General features: G+C 47.0%; 1 protein-coding gene across 1 annotated transcript in view; it reads left to right on the forward strand.

Annotated features, from left to right (window-relative positions):
• The window catches only part of LOC130603762 (ubiquitin-associated protein 2-like), a 150,599-nt gene that overhangs the window by 114,774 nt on the left and 11,218 nt on the right, over positions 1-24,607 (forward strand). Inside the window, exons 21-24 of the mRNA XM_057417774.1 lie at positions 2,525-2,603; positions 3,212-3,426; positions 12,140-12,239; positions 12,321-12,428. Coding sequence (XP_057273757.1) covers positions 2,525-2,603; positions 3,212-3,426; positions 12,140-12,239; positions 12,321-12,428 — 502 coding nt within the window. The remainder of the gene's footprint in view (positions 1-2,524; positions 2,604-3,211; positions 3,427-12,139; positions 12,240-12,320; positions 12,429-24,607) is intronic.

Consider the following 24,607-nt stretch of genomic DNA (forward strand, 5'->3'; position numbering starts at 1 on the left):
GTTTATATAGGGGAAAATTCTAGTGTGTCAATTCCAGTTCATATCCACTGAATCCTGTTCAGATCTCTTCTCCAAATCTGCTTTTTGTGCCATTTTCCTCAGATGCAGATGGAAGTGCTGCTTTTGAGTAACCTGCAAAGACTTTTAATAGGAATTTGGATGTGTTTTGTTAAGTGATTCATGCTGGAGTTGATGAGGGGGAATTACCTGGGAAGGAAAGGATGATGAAATATGGCACCGTTTCAAGTTACAGAAAGCACCCGTGATACTAAATCTTTGTCAGATTACTTCATGTTCAGTGATGGAGGATTAGGTGTAGGAGACAGGGGTGCTGCTCAGAAATCATAGAATGGCTTGGATTGAAAAGGACCTTAGGATCATCTAGTACCAACCCCTCTGCCATGGGCAGGGACACCTCACACTAGATCATGTCACTCAAGGCTCTGTCCAACCTGGCCTTGAACACTGCCAGGGATGGAGCATTCACCCCTTTTTAGGCAACCTGTTCCAGTGCCTCACCACCCTCACAGTAAAGAACTTCTTCCTTATATCTAACCTGAACTTCCCCTGTTTAAGTTGAAACCCAGTTCCCCTTGTCTTATCACTACAGTCCCTGATGAAGAGTCCCTCTCCGGCATACTTTTAGGCCCCCTTCAGATACTGGAAGGCTGCTATGAGGTCTCCACACAGCCTTCTCTTCTCCAGGCTGAACAGCCCCAACTTTCTCAGCCTGTCTTCATATGGGAGGTGCTCAAGCCCCCTTATCATCATGGCCCTCCTCTGTATGTATGCAAATGCAGCAAGGTGGAAGGTGCTGTCAGCTCTGAAAAAGCATTTGAGATGCTGGGGAATTTGTAGAGGCAGGTATGAGGAAGGATGCTTTTCCAGTATTGAAGACTCTCTGGAACTGGACACATTAGGGGTTAAAGCATTAACTCTTGATGGATTGGAGGTGGTAAGGAGTGAGCCATGAGAATTAGGAGGAAAAACACTTAGTAGTTTTTCCTAGAGTACCAGTCCCACTTTCCTGGGTTCAGCAGTAGCAGTCATTTTTTCTCCTTCTTAGTAGCTGGTGCAGTGCTGTGTTTTTGACTTTCAGCCTGGGAACAGCGCTGATAACACCGATGTTTTTAGTTGCTGCTCAGTAATGTTTACTCTGACCAAGGACTTTCTGAGTCTCATGCTCTGCCAGGGAGGAGGGGAAGCCGGGAGGAAGCAGAGACAGGACACCTGACCCAAACTAGCCAAAGAGGTATTTCATACCACAGCACATCATGCCCACTATATAAACTGGGGGCAGTTACCCGGAAGGAATAGATCATTGTTCGGGTTGGTCTGGGTATCGGTTGGCAGGTGGTGAGTGGTTGTATTCTCTTCCCTTGTTATTTCCCATATCATTATTATTATTGGTGGTAGCAGTAGTGGTTTTGTGTTATACCTTAGTTACTGGACTGTTCTTATCTCAATCTGTGGGAGTTATATTCTTTTGATTCTCCTCCCCATCCCTCCGGGAGAGGCGGGGAGGAAGGGGGGAAGTGAGCAAGCAGCTGCGTGGTTCTGAGTTACCAGCTGGGCTTAAACCATGACACCCACATGTGGAGTTCACCAGGAGAGGCAAGGGCAAGTTTTTCATTTTTTGCCCAAACTGAAGACAAAATTCTGCTCTGGTTTTGCAGGCATGTCCTGTCATCTTGAAGGGTGAGCTTTCTAGAGTGAGGACTGTCTTACCTTCTTGTAGAGGACCTAGAAGAATGTTCTTAGGCAGTGTTCTCCAACTTTTGATCACACACCCCATCAGTAAAATTTTGTGAACACTCTGAATAAATTTTTATTAATAAATTTGAAACATATACTACTGTATAAAACATACCTGAAAAAAAATTAAAAAGGATAAGAGAAAGGTTAAACGCTATTTTTTTTTTTTAATTTTATTTATTAATGGTACCTGAAACATTTTCTTTATGCACCCTAATGGATTGTCTTGCGCACCCCACTTTGGAGACTACTGATCTGAGGTCTCCTGTAATGTAGTTTAATTACTTTTTCCATTTCTTTTTATGTTTGTGCTGTTTTCCTAGCTGATGCTTTAACTTTTAGAAAAGAGGGTGTAGGACAAGGGTAAAACCTTTAGATTACATCCATGTTGTGATTACGGTCCTGGCCTGACCCCAGGTCTTTGGCCTCTGATGGGTCTCTTGTTCTTCCAGGTACAGTCTTGCTGAAATATGACAGCTCAGAGCTGAGGGTTGGGAGGGGAAAACGTTTAGTTGCTGTCTTTAACTTACTATTAAGAGATTAAGTATTTGTATGTGATATTAAAAATGTCTATAAATTAAGTATATTTTGAAGTTTAGGATCCAGGTAAATCTTCAGCTCCCCTGGAATCAATAAGGTCAGCTTCTACTCAAGCTTCCTTTAGTTCTTGCTTTTTAGATTTTCTTATATGTATAATATGGGGTTCATAAGAGCTGTCCAGCTCTGTTACGGTTTCAACTATCAAAAAACAATGTTGTCTCTTTCTAAGGATTACTATGGAATTACATTCCCTGCTCCTGCAACCTTGACAGGCAGAGATGGAAGCCTTGCTAACAACCCATACTCAGGTGAGTGCTTTTTAAAGATGAGGATGATGAGATGTGCTAGTCATCCTGCCATTTCTGAAAGAGCAGTTGTTTTTCCCTTATGTAAGCAGTTAAACCCATCAGTCCAAACTAGACAGACAGAAGTGAGCATCTCCCTCTCAACCCTGACACTGTGGTTTTTTTCTTTTTATTTTTTTATTTTTTTTAAACCTTCATGGGTTTGGTCAGTAATTCATATGCAACTTCTGGAAGTTGGGTAGCCTTTGAGAATAAGTGCAAAATTGTTACTAATGTAAACAGCTGTGAACCCAGCAACCGTTTGCTCTTTGGCTTTTTACCATACTTCTGCTTTTAACATGTTTTATTGCAATGATCTGATAGCAATGAATCTGCTCAGACTGTGTGAGATAGGTAAGTATTGGTTATCTCTACTTCATCAGTGGATTAGGCATGGCACAGAGTTTTGTGCCATGAACAGAGACCAGGAGAGTTCTTCCCATGAACAACTGCAGCCTTTGAAGTGTAGGAAGTGCTCTCTTCTGTAGCTGTCTACTTGTATTCAGAGGATTTGAATCCTCCAATTTTGGGGTGCCTTTGATAGCTTTTCTGATTAGTTTGTTCTTTTGCAGGTGACATAACAAAATTTGGACACGGGGATTCTGCCTCCCCTGCTCCTACTACTACACTCACCCAGCCGCAGCAGAACCAGACGCAGACTCACCACACAACTCAGCAGCCCTTCCTCAACCCAACCCTGCCCCCGGGGTACAGCTACACTGGGTTACCTTATTATGCTGGTGTGCCCGGTGTACCCAATGCATTCCATTATGGGCCAACCATGTTTGTAAGTGTGACAGCCTAAGCTGTAACTCTCCTGACCTTGAAAGTTTCCAGGCATGGCATATCTACCACCTCTCTGGGCAATCTGTTTGTCCTGGGTTCAACAGTAGCAGTCATTTTTCTCCTTCTTAGTAGCCGGTGTAGTGATGTGTTTTTGACTTTCACCCTGGGAACAATGCTGATAACACCGATGTTTTTAGTCGTTGCTAAGTAATGTTTACTCTGACCGAGGACTTTCTGAGTCTCATGCTCTGCCAGGGAGGAGGGGAAGCCGGGAGGAAGCAGAGACAGGACACCTGACCCAAACTAGCCAAAGAGGTATTTCATACCACAGCACATCATGCCCACTATATAAACTGGGGGCAGTTACCTGGAAGGAATAGATCATTGTTCGGGTTGGTCTGGGTATCGGTTGGCAGGTGGTGAGCGGTTGTATTCTCTCCCCTTGTTATTTCCCTTATCATTATTATTATTGATGGTAGCAGTAGTGGTTTTGTGTTATACCTTAGTTACTGGACTGTTCTTATCTCAATCTGTGGGAGTTATATTCTTTTGATTCTCCTCCCCATCCCTCCGGGAGTGGGGGGAGGAAGGGGGGGGGAGTGAGCAAGTGGCTGCGTGGTTCTGAGTTACCAGCTGGGCTTAAATCACAACACTGTTCCAGTGTCTCACAATTCTCATAAAGTTTCTTCCTTATGTCCAATCTAGATCTACCCTCTTTGAGTTTAAAATCCTTGTCCCTTGTCCTGTCACTACAGGCCCTGGTAAAAAGTACGTATCTTTCTTATAAGCCTTCTTTAAGTCTTGAAAGGCTGCTATAAGGTCTCCCCAGAGCCTTCTCTTCTCCAGGCTGAACAACCTCAATTCAGACTTTTCTCATAGGTGTTCCAACCCTCTGATCATTTTCATGGGCCTCCTCTGGACCTCCTCTAACAGGTCCATGTTTGTCTTGTGCTGAGGGTCTGTCGTGGTTTAAACCCTAGGCAGACATTATCCACCCCTTATTCCATACCATTCACGTCATGCTCAGATCCCACATTTTCAATACACCATCCCTCTCCCACATATATACATCCATATACACACAGACCAAGAGAAAGAGATCATTTTTTTAGTGCATGGACCAATCCCTATAATGCTGCTGAGTCCATTTGGTCCATGATGTCAGGTTCCATCTCTTGTAACAATCTTTCAGGGCAGGAAAGGCTGTGTGCAGTATTGGATCGTTGCCTGCTGATGCTGGTCGTTCCTTTACTGCAGAACTCATCTGGTTCTATCAAAGCTCATTCTCTGTTGGGATGATGGTTGGAAGGAAGTCAGGGCTAGTCGCTGGTGACCTGGGGACATCTAGTTGATGGGCTATAAAAGTATTACACAGCAGGCAACAGCATACAATTAAGTTCATTGGCTGTTTTCCCCTAAAATCAAATCCCCTTGAGGTATACATCGGACTTCCCCATCTTCCCGCATTACCCACCAAGTATATCCAGGTCCCTGAGCAAAAACAATCCCACTAGTGGGTTTGCCTTTACCTGAAGCAGGAATAACCCAGACTGTCTTCCCCAGCAAATTCTTCATATGCACCACGGGAACTTTGTCCCCCTCTACAATATGTAAAAGTTCTGACTGGGCTGGGCCAGTGTTGACCAACCAGGTGGCCTTTGGGAAGTGTGTATCCCAATGCTTGAAAGTTCCCCCACCCATTGCTCTCAGTGTAGTTTTTAACAGCCCATTTTACCGTTCGATTTTCCCAGAGGCTGGTGCGTGCTAGGGGATGTGATATACCCACTCAATGCCATGCTCTTTGGACGAAATATCTATAAGGTTATTCTGGAAATGAGTCCCATTGTCTGACTCAAATCTCTCTGGGGTGCCGTGTTGCCACAAAATCTGTTTCTCAAGGCCCAGGATAGTGTTCCGGGCAGTGGCATGGAGCACAGCATATGTTTCCAGCCACCCGGTGGTTGCTTTCACCATGGTAAGCACATGGCGCTTGCCTTGGCAGGTTGTTGGCAGTGTGATATAGTCAATCTGCCAGGCCTCCCCATATTTATACTTCAACCATCGTACTCCATACCAAAGAAGCTTTAACTGTTTGGCTTGTTTAATTGCAGCACATGTTTCACACTCATGAATAACCTGGGATATAGTGTCCATTGTTAAGTCCACCCCTCGATCACGGGCCCATCTATATGTTGCATCTCTGCCCTGATGGCCTGAAGCATCATGGGCCCACCGGGCCAAAAATAATTCACCTTTAGGTTGCCAATCTAAGTCCATCTGAGCCACTTCAATCTTAGCCGCTTTATCCACTTGTTGGTTGTTCTGGTGTTCCTCAGTGGCCCGACTCTTGGGTACATGGGCATCTACATGACGTACCTTCACCACCAGGTTCTGCACCCGGGCAGCAATATCTTGCCACAGTGCAGCAGCCCAGATGGGTTTACCTCTGCGTTGCCAGTTGCTCTGCTTCCATTGCTTCAACCACCCCCACAGGGCATTTGCCACCATCCATGAGTCAGTATAGAGATAAAGTACTGGCCACTTTTCTCGTTCAGCATTGTCCAGGGCCAGATGGATGGCTTTCACCTGGGCAAACTGACTCGATTCACCCTCTCCTTCAGCAGTTTCTGCAACTTGTCGTCCAGGACTCCATACAGCTGCCTTCCATCTCCGATGCTTTCCCACAATACGGCAAGAGCCATCAGTAAACAGAGCATACTGCTTTTCACTTTCTGACAGTTTACTATATGGTGGGGCCTCTTCAGCGAACATCACCTCCTCCTCTGGTGACATTCCGAAATCTTTGCCCTCTGGCCAGTCCATGATGACTTCTAGAATGCCTGGACGACTGAGATTTCCTATTCGAGTTTGTTGTGTAATTAATGCAGCCCATTTACTCCATGTAGTATCAGTTGCATGATGTGTAGAGGAGACCCTGCCTTTCAACATCCAGCCCAGCACGGGCAACCGGGGTGCCAGGAGGAGCTGTGCTTCAGTGCCAATCACTTCCGAAGCAGCTCGAACCCCTTCATAGTCTGCCAGTATCTCTTTCTCAGTTGGGGTATAGCTGTCCTCAGATCCTTTGTATCCCCGACTCCAAAAGCTGAGGGTTTGACCTCGAGTCTCCCCTGGAGCTTTCTGTCAGAGGCTCCAGGTAGGACCGTTCTCCCCCGCTGCAGTGACAGTACATTTTTTACATCTGGCCCGGTCCGGACTGGTCCAAGGGCTACTGCATTAACTGTCTCACGTTTCATTTGCTCAAAGGCTTGTTGCTCAGGGCCCCGTTTAAAATCATTCTTCTTCGGGGTCACATGATAGAGAGGGCTTACAATCGAACTGTAATTTGGGATGTGCATTCTCCAGAACCCCACTGCACCCAAGAAAGCTTGCGTTTCTGTCATATTAGTTGGTGGAGACATTGCTGTTATCTTGTTGATCACGTCTGTGGGGATCTGTCTACGTCCATCTTGCCATTTTATTCCCAAAAATTGAATCTCCTGTGCAGGTCCCTTGACCTTACTCCGTTTTATGGCAAAACCGGCTTTCAGCAGGATTTGGATTATTTTCCTCCCTTTCTCAAAGACTTCTTCCGCTGTATCACCCCACACAATAATGTCATCAATGTATTGCAGATGTTCTGGAGCTTGCCCCTGTTCCAGTACAGTCTGGATCAGTCCGTGGCAAATGGTAGGGCTGTGTTTCCACCCCTGGGGCAGTCGGTTCCAAGTGAACTGGAAACCCCTCCAAGTAAAAGCAAACTGTGGCCTGCACTCTGCTGCCAAAGGAATGGAGAAAAATGCATTGGCAATATCAATCGTGGCATGCCACTTGGCTGCCTTTGACTCTAGTTCATACTGAAGTTCTAGCATGTCCGGTACGGCAGCACTCAATAGTGGTGTGACTTTATTCAGGCCATGATAGTCTACTGTTAGTCTCCATTCTCCATTAGACTTTCGCACTGGCCACATGGGGCTATTAAAGGGCGAGCGGGTCCTGCTGATCACCCCCTGACTCTCCAGTCTACGGATCAGCTGATGGATGGGAATCAGGGAGTCTCGGTTGGTGTCATATTGCCACCGGTGCATTGTTGTGGTCACAATTAGCACTTGTTGTTTTTCGACTTTCAGTAACCCCACAGCAGAGGGATCTTCTGAGAGACCAGGCAAGGTGGACAGCTGCTCAATTTCCTCAGTCTCCAAAGCAGCAATACCAAAAGCCCACCGGTACCCTTTTGGGTCTTTGAAGTACCCTCTCTTGAGGTAGTCTATGCCAAGGATGCATGGAGCCTCTGACCAGTCACAATGGGGTGCTTTTCCACTTCCTCCCAGTCAGGCTGATTTCAGCCTCCAGCACAGTCAACTCTTGGGATCCTCCTGTCACTCCAGAAATATAGATGGGTTCCACCCCTTGACAGCTTGATGGCATCAGGGTACACTGCATCGGTGTCTAGTAGAGCCTTATACTTCTGTGGGACTGATGTGCCAGGCCATCTGATCCACACAATCCAGTAAATCCGATTGTCCCCTACCTCCCCCTGGCTGGAGGCAGGGCCCCTGTAATGGTCATCACAGCGTTGGACACTTAAGTCGTGGTAAAAGGGATTAGTCTTCGTTATCACAGGAGCTGAAGTAAAATCAGCTCTTCCACTCCCATCTGGGGAACTGCTCACCAGAGACTGAAGCCGTAGCTCTCATGGGACGATCAGTCTTGGCCCTTGCTCGCCTCTTCAATTCACTCACCTGTTCTTCCAAAGCTGAGGTTTTCCATCCCACTTTGTCATGTCTTCTCCGTGATCCAGCAGGTAAAACCATAGGGTACCCCGTGGGGTATTCCTCTTGTATCTCCTCTCTCGAACAATAGGATGCCTTTTGTTAATAGCTGGGATGTGTGTTGGTACACATGGGGAGCTGGGTAAGTCAGATAGATCGTCCCTCAATCGTTTGAGGTCCTGGGACAGTTTTTCCACAGCTGAGATGATGGAAGGGGTGAGATTGTCTTCGAACTCTCGGAGTTTATGAACCATTTCATCCACTGTTAGTGGTACTATGTCATTCCAGGTTACTGTTGCCAATGAATGGGCATATGATGACGGTGCATTCCGTGTAAGTTTTCGCCGCATGGGTTGTGTACATTCAACTTCATCTGGATCTATGCGTATATCCCCATTATTCAGATTGATGTGATAGATCATCTCTGCGATGGCCGATTCCCTCAGAGACTGGATGCCTTTGTCTATAGTAGTCCACTTGGCCGAACGACTCATAACATCATCCTTGTATGGAAACCTTTCTTTCACAGCTGCCAAGAGCCGCCTCCAAAGGCTGAGGGACTTTTTCTCTCTTGCAATTGCTTTATCAATTCCCCCTTCTCTAGCAAGTGATCCCAGCTGCTTGGCTTCTGTACCTTCTAGTTCGTGACCATCGGCCCCATTGTCCCAGCATCGGAGTAACCAGGTGATGATGTGCTCCCCTGGTTGACGGGTAAAATCTTTTCACATATTCCGTAGCTCGGTTGAGGTCCGAGGTCGAGAAGTTACCTCTTCTTCTTCTTCTTCTTCGTCATGTGATGATGACTCCTGATCAGATTCTAGACCGGGTGGTGAATACATTGTTTCTTCATCTTGCTTCACCCTTCTTGCTTGTTTTTTGCTTGTACTTTTGCGTACAGGGGTAAACGATATTTGTACGAATTGGTCCTCTGGTTTAGCTGCAGTGATTATCACTGTGGTTTGAGTAGCAACTGTACTTGTTGCTGGGGGTGGTGTAGCTGCTGTGCTTGGAGCGGGGGTACCCACACTGTTGAAGTTTGAGCAGCTGCTGTACTTGCCACTGGGGTAGCTGCGCTGTTCATTGCAGCCAAAGTTTGAGTAGCGACTGTACTTGTCGCTGGGGGTGGTGAAGCTGCTGTGCTTGGAGCTGGAGTAGCGTTGACTGTTGCTTTGCCCTCAGATCCATCGACATTCTTTTCCTTTTGAAGGTGCTGGATAGTGTTGAACAAGGCCCTGTAAGCATAGGCCAAGCCCCAGCACATTCCCATGATTTGTCCATCTCTGGTATGGCCAGAATGACCACACACCTCATTTAAGTGTTTTACTAATTCTTCTGGATTTTGCAGTTGTTCGGTAGTGAAATTCCAAAGTACTGGAGGGGCCCACTGACCTAGATACTTGCCCATACTATCCCACACACCCTGCCACTCATGGCTGTCCAGCCTCAGGGAAAATCTCTTGGTCCTCCTACATTGTCGTTTGACCCCAGACAAGACCCAAACCTGACTCTGCTTAACTCTTGAAATCAGTCGTGGGCAAAACACACTCTGTATGCATGCTAGCATGGTGATTCCCATCACCATCAGCAAACAAGTCTCAACAGCATTAAAAGGCCATTCAAAAACTTCAAAACTCTCAAATGTAAATGGTCTTGGGGGAGGACTGGGAGGGTAAAAGGATGTCTCCTTCACAGGTTGAGCACCTGAGAAGGAGAAAAAAGATGTGTAATTGCTAAGCACTTCTATTATATACCTCCCAAAGTATAAAGGTGGTGACCACACTGGGAACATAAGCCAGATCAGTTTCATGATCAATGATTCTATTGTATTACAAGTCATTACCATAAAGTACAATGGGACAAAAACCTTAGCCCAAGCCCCACACTTGAGAAACATTAATACAGCAAATACCGGATGGACGTAAGATATGATATACTGAAACTGTGAGATCAAGAGGAACAACCTTGAGAGCCAATAAATCAGCATTGTGATGAGTGACTATTAATCCGGACAGATCTTTTGTTATCTCAACCCCTCGTGCCAGAATGGTGATCCCCATCACAATCAGCAGGCAGGTCCCAAGGGTACCCAAAGGCCATTCAAAACCTTCAGAACTCTCAAATGATGCTGTAAACAGTCTGGTGGAGGAGCTGGGAGCTTAAGGGAATGTCTCCCTCACGGGTTGACCACCCGAGGAGGAAAAAAAAAAATGTATAATTGTTAAACACTTCTATTATATACTTCCCAAGGTATAGAGGTGGTGATCACACTGGGAACGCAAGCCAGATCAGTTTCATGGTCAATGATTTTATTGTATTACAAGTCATTACCATAAAGTACAATGACACAAGAACCTTAGCTCAAGGCCCCCAACTGATAAACACTAACACAGCAAATACTGGCTCTAAGTAAGGTATGACATGCTGGAACTGTGAGATCAAGAGCAACAACTTTGAGAGCCAGTAAATCAGCATTGTGACGAGTGACTATTAATCCGGACAGATCTGTCGTTATCTCAACCCCTCATGCCCCACGTTGGGTGCCAAAAGAACTGTCATGTTTTAAACCCTAGCCAGACAGCTTGTTCACTCACTCCCAGTGAGTGGTGCTGGGCTGAGAGCAATCGAAGCCCCCCTCCCCCCTGCGGCTCTCTTCTTCCCCACTCCCGGAGGAACGGGGAGGAGGATCGAAAGAGTGCAACTCCTATGGGTTGAGACAAGAACAGTCCAGCAACCAATGTACAACACAAATCACCACCGCTACCACCACCGACAACAATGATAAGAGAAAATAACAAGGGAAGAGAATACGATACCACCGGCCAAGAAACGAGTCCCACCCCGAAGCGCGTGTCCTTCCGGGTAACTCCCATTCACCCCCCACCCCGGGCATGAAGTGCTGTGGTATGGAATACCTCTTTGGATAGCCTGGGTCAGGTGCCCCATCTCTGCTTCCTCACAGCTTCCCGTCCTCCCTGGCAGAGCATGAGCCTCACAAAGTCCTTGGTCAGGGTAAACATCACTTAGCAACAACCGAAAACATCAGTATCACCAGCACTGTTCCCAGGCTGGAAGTCAAAACACAGCACTGCACCAGCTACCACAAAGGAGAAACATGACTGCTACTGCTGAACCAAGGACAGGGTCCCAGAACTGGATATGGTACTCCAGGTGTGGTCTCGTGACAGTAGCGTAGTCATCTTCCCAAGTCTAAAGGGTTCTAAAAAAATGTGCAAGCATTAGAAAATAGCTGCAGTCTCTTCCCCGAGAAAACAGGAAATTTAAAAGGCCAGAACTCATGGACTCCTGCACAGATTACTGTAAATAGGAGACAGCTACGGCTCATGGACTAAGTGTTCCTGAAAGCCTGTAGCAGCCTCTGCAGAGTCAGAAAGCTGAGTCAGTGAGCTGAATGCCTAGGAAGTCCTTTTGAGGATGGGGGAGACCCTATTAAGTCAGAGAACAGGGCTGGTATTCTCAGGAGGGAGGATATTACTTGGGAACAAGTGATGCTCTAGGCAGAAGGGTAAATGAGTCTCTTTTAGGGCCCTGTAGGACTGTGTTTTATGAAACAGCTTTAGAAAAGAGTTGGTGTGTCACTTGATTCTGGAGGGATGGCACTGTGGTTGCTCCTTCTTGGGTTTGTGGGTGAGAATTTTCTGTTTACAGTCAGTATATGAAAGAAATACGCAACCTGTTCTGAAACATGGTTACACTGCAGTCAGAGGTGTGGGTCTGGCAGAAAACTTGAGGCTCATATAAAGCCACTACAGCAAATTACTGCTGGAAGCATGAGTGCCGTGTTCCATGCTATCCTACTGCTTCCAACTCTGGATTAAATTTCCCACGTGAGGTGGAGGTGCCTTCCCCCTTAGATGGCAGAGGGAGCTTGTGTTTTACGTGCTGTTCCCCATTTACCAGGGCCTTTTGTTCCCTCCCTTTGTCCAGGTACCTCCAGCATCTGCAAAACAGCATGGAGTCAACCTGAACACCCCATCTACTCCTTTTCAGCAAGTGAGTGGCTATGGACAGCACGGCTACGGGGCAGGTATGCCTACCACTGCTCTTCTCACGAGTGCCTGCCCAGCTGCTTGTACACTCTAACACCTTGTCTTGTACACACTGGCAGGCTATGATGAATTAACACAGGGAACGGCTCCTGGAGATTACAGCAAAGGAGGATACAGTGGGTCATCTCAAGCACAAAACAAATCTGCTGGCACTGGACCAGGGAAAGGTAACATGAGACTTGAGGTTGATATTGAGTGGGATTTAGTAGGGTCAATTCCCAGTGCTGTGCAATGAACACAGCAGCCAGATCTAAACAGGGTCATGATCCAAGCTGTTTCTCCATCTTCTGTATACAAAATACTTTTTTTTTAACGGCCCAAGTGTTCTTTCAAAACCTCACAGCTGAACTTTGTGTAAGGATTTGTGGCTGATGCGCAGCTTTGTCCACAATTATACTGGGGAGAAATGGTGAGCTGTTTTCTCTGCCAAATTTTCCTTGCTGAAGAATATAGTGGTCCTGCAACAGTGCTGTGTTTTTGAAGCCTAAGCATCTAGATGCTGCTGCTGAAATGGTCCTCTGCCAAATGAAGGCTATAGTTTGAATTTCTTGACAGGTAATTGAGATAGCTGTCTGTTCACATATCTCTGGGCTGTTGTTTCAGCTGCTGTGTGTACACCCTGTAACTCATCACATTCTTGTGCCTAGAAGTATAAAGTACAATATAATACTACTACTACTAAGGGAAATAACAAGGGGAGAGAATATAAAACTACGAGGGGAAAGGAAAAAAGTAAACCACTAACCAGCAGCAATGCACAGTACAATTGCTCACCACCTGCTGACCGATACCCAGCATGACCTGAGCAGCAATAGATCCCCACTGGGTAACTCCCCCTCAGTTTATATACTGGACATGACATGCTGTGGTATGGAATACCACTTTGGCTAGTTTGGGTTAGGTGTTATGTCTCTGCTCCGTCCTGGCAGAGCATGAGTCAGTTGCTGAGGGGTCAATTACTGAGGTGACTAGCTCAAGTGAGGATGCCTTCAACACCTGAGCGGGGGGAAGCTTAGCATCCAGGAGCCTCAACTCAGAGTGGCAAGAGCCACTTGGGGAGCCTCAAGTCCTCACAGGACTTGCCCAGGAGCCAGCAGCTCAGCTGATGTGAGCAGCTGACTCACAGGGGGTGGTGCCAGGAGGGATGGTACCAGCCCTGACTGGTTAAAAACCTGCCCCAGGGAGCTCGAGTGACCAGGAGTGCGGTGAAAAAGGGCTGGTGGAGGCAGTTTGCGCAGGCAGGCGAGCAGGATGGTGAGGACTCGTCTTATGACCAGAGCCCAGTCTGGGAGCTCTGCTCTGGCTGTCCTGGCAGTGGCCAGCCTAGGCACCCAGACAGAGCCGATGAGAGGGGAGGCTGCAGTGCAGAACTTGGTGTAGAGAGTGCCTGCACTGCTCTCCTGAGGCGAGGGTGTACAATGGGCAGGGCTGCACTTCGTGTGCCCTGGTGGATGTCCTTCTACAGCAGGTGGCTGAGCTGTGGAACGCTGTCAATAGGCTGAAAGATGTCAGGAAAGCTGAGAGGAAACAGGACTGCTTGCTCCAGGCCCAAACTGTGCAGGGGCCTCAACCATCCACTGTAGCTCATGGAGGAAAGAAAGAGGCCGTTAACCCAGGAAGCTGGGAAATAGTAACAAACAAAAAAAGGAGGAAGAGGACAATTAAAAGCTCCTAAATCTGTTGTCCCCACCCAGAACAGCTTTGCTGTTCTGCAGGGGGCTAATGAGGAAACACACTAGCACCAGGAACAAATAGCTGATGCACTGGTGAAAAAGATCACTACTGGTGCTGTCAGGAAAAAGCGGTGGGTCATAGTAGTAGGGGACTCTACTTTGAAAGGAACAGAAGAACCCATCTGTTGGCCTGACCCCGTCTCAAGGGAGGTGTGTTGCCTATCAAGGGCATGGATCAGGGATGTTGCAGAGAGGCTGCCTGGTCTAGTAAATCCCACTGACTATTACCCACTTCTAGTCGTCCATGTGGGTGCTAGTGATATAGACAGCAGTAGCCCAGAGAACATAAAGAAGGACTACAGAGCCCTGGGGGAGGTGGCTAGGGGCTCTGGAGCTCAGATAGTCTTTTCATCAATTGTCCAGGATAAAGGGGAGGACCTTAAAAAAGCTAGGAGGATTGGCCAGGTTAATAACTGGTTAAAAGGGTGGTGTCATAGTCAGGGGTTTGGGTATCTAGAACATGGGACTCAATTTAGTAGGCCAAGTCTACTGGGGGCTGGTGGAGCTGGTCTGACAATGAAGGGAAAGAGTGGTTTTGGTAGGAGGCTTGCCAGACTGGTCAAGGAAGCTTTAAACTAGATGTGTTGGGGGAGGGGAGCATCATTCCATCCCAGCACTTCCAGTCAGTTGCCAGCACCTGTAATAAATGCTCGGAGCGATGTAGAGATATTCCAGCTGCTCCAGCCAATGAACCGGCTTCATTTGGAGCTCAGCTCACATGCCTCTATACAAACACCCGTAGCATGGGGAACAAACAAGAGGAATTAGACATGTGTGCATGTCTATGGGGGTATGATATAGGAGGCATCAGAAACATGGTGGGATGGCTCCTATGACTGGAGTGTTGGGATGGGAGGTTACAGGCTCTTTAGAAAAGACAGGCCTGGCAGGCGGGGAGGGGGAGTTGCCCTTTATGTTAGGGATAGGCTGGAGAGTATGGAACTCTGTCTGGGGACAGGTGATCAGTCAACAGAGAGTTTGTGGGTCAGGGTTAAAGGGAGAACAGTGATAGGAGACATTACTGTGTGGATCTGTTACAGACCACCTGATCAAGGGGTGAATGAAGCGCTCTATAGACAGATAGGAAAAGCCTCACACTCGCAGGGTCTTGTTCTCATAGGGGACTTCAACTATCCTGATGTCTGTTGGAGGGAGGGTATGGCCCGGCACAAGCAATCCAGCAGATTCCTTGATTGTGTAGAAGATAACTTCCTTCTGCAAGTAATAGAGGAGACAACAAGGAGAGGTGCCATGCTTGACTTCCTGCTCACCAACAGGGAAGGGCTCATTGGAAATGTGATGCTCCAGGGCAGCCTTGGTTGCAGCAATCATGAGATGGTCGAATTTGAGATCCTCAGGACAGTGAGAAGAGCGTGCAGCAAGCTCACTGGACTTCAAAAGAGCAGACTTTAGCCTCTTCAAGAACCTGCTTAGTAAGGCTCCATGGGATATAGCCCTAGAGGGCAGGGGGGCCCAAGACTCTTGGTTGATATTCAAGGATCACCTGCTGCAAGCTCAGGAGTGTTGCATCCCAACTAGAAGGAAGTGCAGCAGGAAGGCCAGGAGACCTCCTTGGATGGATAAGGAGCTGCTGAGGAATCTTTGAGGGGAAAAAAGAGGCTTATAAAAGGTGTAAGCGAGGATAGGCAGTCTGGGAGGAATACAGGGATATTGTCTGGGAAGCTAGGGACCACCTTAGGAAAGCTAAGGCCCAGTTAGAATTAAACTTGGCCGGGGATGTGAAAGATAACAAGAAGGGATTCCATAGGTACGTTGCAAATAAAAGACAGACTAGGGACAACGTGGGCCCTCTCTGGAAGCTATCAGGTGAACTGGCTACCCTGGATTTAGAGAAGGCTGAAGTTCTTAATGACTTCTTTGCCTCAGTCTTCACTGGCAAAGGCTCTGACCACACCACCCAAGTCTTGGAAGACAGATGCAGGGACTGTGAGAATGAAGACCTTGGGCCCACTGTAGGAGAGGATTTGGTTTGAGACCATCTTAAGAACCTGAAGGTACATAAGTCCATGGGACCTGATGAAATCCATCCGTGGGTCCTGAAAGAGCTAGGAAATTAAGTTGCTAAGCCACTGTCCATCATATTTGAGAAATCATGGCGGTCAGGTGAAGTTCCCTAGAACCGGAAAAAGGGAAATATAACCCCTTTTTCAAGAAGGGGAAAATGGATGACCCGGGGAATTACAGACCAGTCAGTCTCACCTCTGTGCCTGGCAAAATCTTGGAGCAGGTTCTCCTGGAAAGCATGCTAAGGCACATGAAAAACAAAAGGTGGTTGGTGACAGCCAACATGGCTTCACTAAGGGCAACTCCTGCCTGACCAATTTGGTGACCTTTTATGATGGGGCTACAGAACTGATGAATACGAGCAAAGCAGTTGACATCATCTACCTGGACTTGTGCAAAGCGTTCAACACTATCCAGCACAACATCCTTGTCTCTAAATTGGAGAGACATCAATTTGAAAGGTGGACTTCTCAGTGGATAAAGAACAGGCTGGATGGCCACACGCAAAGAGTTGTGGTCAATGGCTCAATGTCCAGCTAGAGACCCGTAATAAGTGGTGTCCCTCAGGGATCTGTGTTGGGAATGGTCTTGTTCAACATCTTTGTCGGTGTCCTGGGTTCAGCAATAGCAGTTGTTTTTCTCCTTCTTGGTGGCTGGTGCAGTGCTGTGTTTTTGACTTTCAGCCTGGGAGCAGCGCTGATAACACTGATGTTTTTGGTTGCTGCTTAGTAATGTTTAGTCTGACCAAGGACTTTCTGAGTCTCATGCTCTGCCAGGGAAGAGGGGAAGTCAGGATGAAGGAGGGACAGGACACCTGACCCAAACTAACCAAAGGGGTATTCCATACCACAACACGTCATGCTCACTATATAAACTGTGGGGCAGTTACCTGGAAGGGCTAGAGCGCTGCTCTGGTCACGCTGGGTATCGGTCAGTGGGTGGTGAGGTGTTGTATTCTCTTCCCTTGTTATTTCCCTTATCATTATTATTATTGGCTTATGACTGAACGCCTGTAAGTCATAATTGTAGAATTCTAGAATTAACCAGGTTGGAAAAGACCTTTAAGATCATCAAGTCCAACCATTACCCCACGACTGCCAAAACCACCACTAAGCCATGTCATTAAAGGCCTCATCTCAATGTTTTTTGAACACTTCCAGGGACAATGATTCCACCACTTCCCTGCGCCACCTGTTCCAATGCTTGATCACCTCTTGGTGAAGAAATTTTTCCTAATACCCAGACTAAGCCTCCCCATGCCCAGCTTGAGACATGTCATTATGAGATTAAAATGACGTTTGATGTTGTGCTGTTGCGTCATCACTCGCTTGTGATTGACCCAGGAGATGACAGTCTTGTTCAGAATGTGTGGGTAAAGCCCTTCCCGAATCTTCGTTAGCGAAGACAAGCTATCCTTATAGGAGAAGAAAATCTCTTAACTTCAAACTCAGGCAGATGTAGCTCATCTAGCCTTGTATGGTCTTCCATCTAAGAGAAGGACACTCTTACAAAACCTACGACCTGAGGACTTTGCTGTCACCGTCCTAGCTAGCTAGTCTGTGGCAGATAAACCTCAGGTGTAAAGGGTGGGGCCAGTTCTGCACATGCTGCACTTCACCTAAAAAATCCACTGCGCAGGCTGGAAGGGTTTCCTCTCACTTGGCTGTAGCAACAGGCGAGGGTTGAAATGGCAGGTGCCAAGGTGCATTGGAAGCTGCAGATCCAACCTTGCATGCGGGTGGATCAGGACATTGGTCGCTAGAGATTGCCCCAGGAGATAACAGTCCTGGTCAGAAACTTCCTGATTGCCTAAGCAGCCTTTTGTCCTACCAGATTTGCCTATCCCACATGCCCTTGGTCATCATGATTGTAGTAAGTGTGGTATAGCCCTTCCCAAATCTTCATTCGCGAAGCCAAGCCATCAATTATTATTGGTGGTAGCAGTAGTGGATTTGTGTTATACCTTAGTTACTGGACTGTTCTCATCTCAGCCCGTGGGAGGTACATTCTTTCTATTCTCCTCTCCATCCCTCCGGGAGCGGGGGAAGGAAGGGGGGGGAAGGGGGGAGTGAGCGAACAGCTGCGTGGTTTCTGAGTGACAGGCTGGGCTTAAACCGTGACAGTTCTTTTTGGCGCCCAATGTGGGGCACGAGGGTTTGAGATAATGACAGATTTGACTGGAGTGTGTCTAATCGTATTTGTGATAAGCAATCATTGTTTTGGATTAATAGTCACTCGTCACAATGCTGATTTACTGGCTCTCAAAGTTGTTGCTCTTGATCTCACAGTTCCAGCATGTCATACCTTACTTAGAGCCAGTATTTGCTGTGTTAGTGTTTATCAGTTGGGGGCCTTGAGCTAAGGTTCTTGTGTCATTGTACTTTATGGTAATGACTTGTAATACAATAGAATCATTGACCATGAAACTGATCTGGCTTGCGTTCCCAGTGTGATCACCACCTCTATACCTTGGGAAGTATATAATAGAAGTGTTTAACAATTATACATTTTTTTTTTTCCTCCTCGGGTGGTCAACCCATGAGGGAGAGATTCCCTTAAGCTCCCAGCTCCTCCACCAGACCGCTTACAGCATCATTTGAGAGTTCTGAAGGTTTTGAATGGCCTTTGGGTACCCTTGGGACCTGCCTGCTGATTGTGATGGGGATCACCATGCTGGCATTCATAGAGTGTGTTTTACCCACAACCATTTTGTCTGATCTCAAAAGTTAAGTGGAGTCGGATTTGGGTCTTGTCTAGGGTTAGACGACGATATAGGAGGACCAAGAGATTTTTCCCCGAGGCTGGACATGAGTGGCAGGGTGTGTGGGATAGTATGGGCAAGTATCTAGGCCAGTGGGCCCCTCCAGTGCTTTGGAACTTCACCACTGAACAAGTGCAAAATCCAGAAAAACTAGTAAAACACTTAAATGATGTGTGTTGTCATCCTGGTCATACCAGAGAGGGACGAATTATGGCAACGTGCTGGGGCTTGGCCTGTGCTTACAGAGCCCTGTTAAACACTACGCAGCACCTTCAAAAGGAAAAAACTCTCCCTGGATCTGATGGCAAAGCAACAGACAACGCAGCTACTCCAGCTCCAAGCACAGGAGCTACACCAGCCCCAGTGACAAGTACAGCAGCTACCCAAACTCTGAGTACAGCAGACAGCGCAGCTACCACAATCTCAAGTACAGCAGCCACACCAGAGGACCAATTTTTATCAATATCTGTTGCCCTTGTACACAAAGGGAAAAGCAAAAAAGAGGCAAGAAAGATGAAGCAAGATGAAGAAACAATGTGCTCACCACCTGGGACAGCATCTGTCCAGGAATTATTAGTATGTGAATCAGAGGAAGAAGAGGTGACATCTCAACCCCGGACCTCAACCGAGCTACGGAATATGTGAAAGGATTTCACCTGTCAACAAGGGGAGCACATCATCACCTCATTGCTCTGACGCTGGGACAATGGGGCCGATGGTTGCCGCAGAAAATATATGGACTCAGTCAGAGATCAATATGATCAGACAAAAGCCATTTATTACAAAGCCTTAACTCCTTATATACTATTTCTTACATGCACTTACAGTGATTTGACATATTATGATTGAATACATGTCTTGAAGACCCTAAGTGACTAACATATAATTGGTTAAGCACAGGTGTGAGAACTTGACCTCAAAAGCTTGCCAACAGTCTACAGTTCTCATTAACTCTGTGAATTCCAGCTTCTTCTTATCTTGCTTGTTTAGGCTTCCTTGGGCCTCTCATGGCCTTGCTGTATCTTTCAGGATTATTCAGAGTTTATGTACCAATTATCCATTCTCCCATGAGAACACTGCCGCCACAGATGGTCACGAACTAGAAGGTACAGAAGCCAAGCAGCTGGGATCACTTGCAAGGAAGGAGGAATTGACAAAGCAATTTCAAGAGGGAAAAAGTCCCTCAGCCTTTGGAAGTGGCTCTTGGCAGCTGTGAAAGAAAGGTTTCCATACAAGCACGATGTTATGAGTTATTCAGCCAAGTGGACTACTCTAGAGAAAGGCATCCAGTCTTTGAGGGAATCAGCCATTGTAGAGATGATCTATCACATCAAGCCAAATTCCGGGGATGCACCCATAGATCCAGATGAAGTCTAATGTACATGACCCATGTGGTGGAAATTTACAAGGAATGAATCATCACCATATGCCCACTCATTGGCAGCAATAACCTGGAATGACGTACAACCACCAACAGCAGATGAACTGGTTTGTTAACTCCAAGAGTTTGAAGACAATCTCACCCCTTCCATCACACCAGCTGTGGAAAAACTGTCCCAGGACCTCAAACGAGAGACGATATATCCAATCTATCCAGCTTTCCACGTGTACCAACCCACGTCTCAGCTATTAACAAAAGGCATCCTACTGCTTGAGAGAGAAGATATAGGAGGTACACACCACAGGCAACCCTATGGTTTTACCTGGAGGATCACAGAGAAACATGAGGAAGTGGGATGGAAAACTTACCTCAGCTTTGGAGGAATGGCTGTGTGAATTGAAGAGGAGAACAAAGGTCAAGGATGATCATCCCATGAGAGCTGCGGTTTCAGTCTCTGGTGAGCAGTTTCCCAGATGGGAGTGGAAGAGCTGATTTTACTCCAGCTCCTGTGATAAAGACTAATCCCTATCAACAAGATGTAAGTGACCAATTTGATGACTATTAGAGGGGCCCTGCCTCCAGCCAGGGGGAGGTAGGGGACAATCAGATTTACTGGACTGTGTGGATCAGATGGCCTGGCACATCAGTTCCACAGAAGTATAAGGCTCCAGTAGATAGTGGTGCACAGTGTACCCTGATGCCATCAAGCTGTCAAGGGGTGGAACCCATCTATATTTCTGGAGTGACGGGAGGATCCCAAGAGTTGACTGTACTGGAGGCTGAAATCAGCCTGACTTGGAGGAAGTGGAAAAGCACCCCATTGTGACTGGTCAGAGGCTCCATGCACCCTTGGCATACACTACCTCAGGAGAGAGTACTTCAAAGACCCAAAAGGGTACTGATGGGCTTTTGGTATAGATGATTTGGAGACAGGGGAAATTAAGCAGCTCTCCACCTTGCCTGGTCTCTCAGAGGATCCTTCTGTTGTGGGATTGCTAAAGGTCTAAGAATGACAAGTGCTAATTGTGATCACAACAGTGCACAGGCGGCAATATGACACCAACCGAGACTCCCTGATTCCCATCCATAATCTGATCCATAGACTGGAGAGCCAAGGAGTGATCAGCAGGACCTGCTCACTCTTTGATAGCCCATATGGCCAGTGCAAAAGTCTAATGGAGAGTGGAGACTAACAGTAGACTATCGTGTCCTGAACGAAGTCACACCACCATTAAGAGCTGCCGTAACAGGTGTGCTAGAACTTCATTATGAACTGGAGTCAAAGGCAGCCAAGTGGGATGCCACATTTGATATTGCCAGTGCATGTTTCTGAATTCCTTTGGCAGCAGAGTTCAGGCCACAGTTCGCTTTTACTTGGAGGGGAATCCAGTATACTTGGAATCGACTGCCCCAGGAGTGAGTAGAAACACAGCCCTACCATCTGCCATGGACTGATCCAGACTGCACTGGAACAGGAGCAAGCTCCAGAACACCTGCAATACATTGATGACATTATCATGTGGGGTGATACAGCAGAAGTCCCTGAGAAAGGGAAAAAAATAATCCAAATCCTGCAAAAAACGGTTATGCCTTAAAACAAGCAAGGTCAAGGGTCCTGCACAGAAGATTCAATTTTTGGGAATAAATGGCAGGATGGACATTGCCAGATTCCCACAGATGTGATCAACAAGATAACATCAATGTCTTCACCAACTAATATGACAGAAACACAAGCTTTCTTGGGTGCAGTGGGGTTCTGGAGAATGCACATCCCAAATTACAGTTCGATTGTAAGCCCTCATTTTCATGTGACCCAGAAAAAGAATGGTTTTAAATGGGGCCCTGAGCAACAACAAGCCTTTGAACCAATTCAATGAGAAATAGATCACACACTAGCCCTTGGACCAGTCCGGAGTGGACCAGATTTAAAAAATGTACTCTACACTGCAGCTGGGGAGAATGGTCCTACCTGTAGCCTGTGGCAAAAAGCTCCAGGGAAGACTAGAGGTCGACCACTTGGCTTTTGGAGTCAGGGATACAGAGGATCTGAGGCCAGCTATACCCCAACTGAAAAAGAGATACCGGCAGCCTATGAAGGGGTTCGAGCTGCTTCAGAAGTGATAGGCACTGAAGCACAGCTCCTCCTGGCACCCCAGTTGCCCGTGCTAGGCTGGATGTTCAAAGGCAGGGTCTCCTCTACACATCATTCAATTGATGCTACATGGAGTAAATGGGCTGCACTAATTACACAACGAACTCGAATAGGAAATCCCAGTCGTCCAGGAATTCTAGAAGTTATCATGGACTTTCCAAAGGGCAAAGATTTTGGAATGTCACCAGAGGAGGAGGTGATGCGTGCTGAAGAGGCCCCACCATATAATAAACTGTCAGAAAGTGAAAAGCAGTATGCTCTGTTTACTGATGGGTCCTGCTGTATTGTGTGAAAGCATTGGAGATGGAAGGCGGCTGTACGGAGTCCCCTACAAGTTGCAGAAACTGCTGAAGGAGAAGGTGAGTCAAGACACTTTGCAGAGGTGAAACCCATCCAGCTGGCCTTGGACATTGCTGAATAAGAAAAATGGCAAGTACTTTATCTCTATACTGACTCATGGATGGTGGCAAATGCCCTGTGGGGGTGGTTGCAGCAATGGAAGCAGAGTAACTGGCAACGCAGAGGTAAAATCATCTGGGCTGCTGTACTGTGGCAAGATATTGCTACCCAGGTGCAGAACCTGGTGGTGAAGGTACGCCATGTAGATGCCCCTGTACCCAAGAGTTGGTCCACTGTGGAACACCAAACAATCATTCAAGTGGCTCAGGTGGACTTAGATTGGCAAAATAAGGGCTAATTATTTTGGGCTTGGTGGGACCATGACACTTCAGGCCATCAGGGCAGAGATGCAACATATAGATGGGCTCGTGATCGAGGGGTGGACTTAACAATGGACACTATTACCCAGGTTATTCATGAGTGTGAAATGTGCTGCAATTAAACAAGCCAAACAGTTAAAGCTTCTTTGGTATGGAGGACGATGGCTAAAGTACAAATATGGGGAGGCCTGGCAGATTGACTATATCACACTGCCACCAACCCGCCAAGGCAAGCGCCATGTGCTTACCATGGTGGAAGCAACCACCGGATGGCTGGAAACATACGCTGTGCCCCACGCCACTGCCTGGAACACTATCCTGGGCCTTGAGAAACAGATTTTGTGGTGACACAGCACCCCAGAAAGAATTCACTCAAACAGTGGGACTCATTTTCGGAACAACCTTATAGACACTTGGTCCAAAGAGTATGGCATTGAGTAGGTATATCACATCCCCTACCATGCACCAGCCTCTGGGAAAATTGAATGATACAATGGGCTGTTAAAAACTACACTGAGAGCAATGGGTCGTGGGACTTCCAAACACTGGGATACACATTTACCAAAGGCTACCTGGTTGGTCAACACCAGAGGATCTGCGAACAGGGCTGGCCCAGCCCAGTCAGAATTTTCACGTACTGTAGAGGGGGATAAGTTTCCTGTGGTGCACATAAAGAATTTTCTGGGGAAGACAGTCTGGGTTATTCCTGCTTCAAATAAAGACAAACTTACTCGTGGGATTGCTTTTGCTCAGGGACCTGGATATAACTGATGGTTAATGTGGCAAGACGGGGAAGTCTGCCATGTACCTCAAGGGGATTTAATTTTGGGGGAAAACAGCTAACAAACTTGATTATATGATTTTGCCTGCTATATAACACATTTAACAGCCCATCAGCTAGATGCCCATCTCCACCACTCTGGGCTTTAAAAATATATGTGCTGTCAGGATCATATCAGAGAATAAAATCATGGAAAAAGCCTGTGGCAGCAGCAGGAGTCTCCCAGTACTGTCATCAGGTCACCGTCGACTGACCCTGACTTCCCTCTGATCATCACCCCAACAAAGAACGAACTTTGATGAAATGAGACATGCTCAGCAGTGACCAGAGGAGTTCAGCGGTGTCGTCAGCAGGCAACTATCTGACACAACACGCCTTCTCTACTGCCCTAAAAGACGGTTACATCAGATGGAGCCTGTATATACTGTAGAAGGGGAACAAAGTTCCTATGGTGCACATAAAGAATTTGCTGGGGAAGACGGTCTGGGTTATTCCTGCTTCAGGTAAAGGCAAACCCACTCGTGGGACTGCTTTTGCTCAGGGACCCGGATATACTTGGTGGGTAATGTGGGAAGATGGGGAAGTCTGATGTATACCTCAAGGGGATTTGATTTTAAGGGAAAACAGCCAATGAACTTAATTGTATGCTATTGCCTGCTATGTAGCACTTTTATAAGCCCACCAACTAGATGTCTTCAGGTCACCAGCAACTGGCCCTGACTTCCCTCCAACCATCATCCCAAGAAAGAATGAACTTTGATGAAACCAGACGAGTTCTGCCATAAAGGAACTAC

The sequence above is a fragment of the Pezoporus wallicus genome, unplaced genomic scaffold (genome assembly GCF_028554395.1).
Source record: "Pezoporus wallicus isolate ANWC-B61680 ecotype Strahan unplaced genomic scaffold, APGP_CSIRO_Pwel_v1 contig_2545, whole genome shotgun sequence".
NCBI classification, from domain to species: Eukaryota; Metazoa; Chordata; class Aves; order Psittaciformes; family Psittacidae; genus Pezoporus; species Pezoporus wallicus.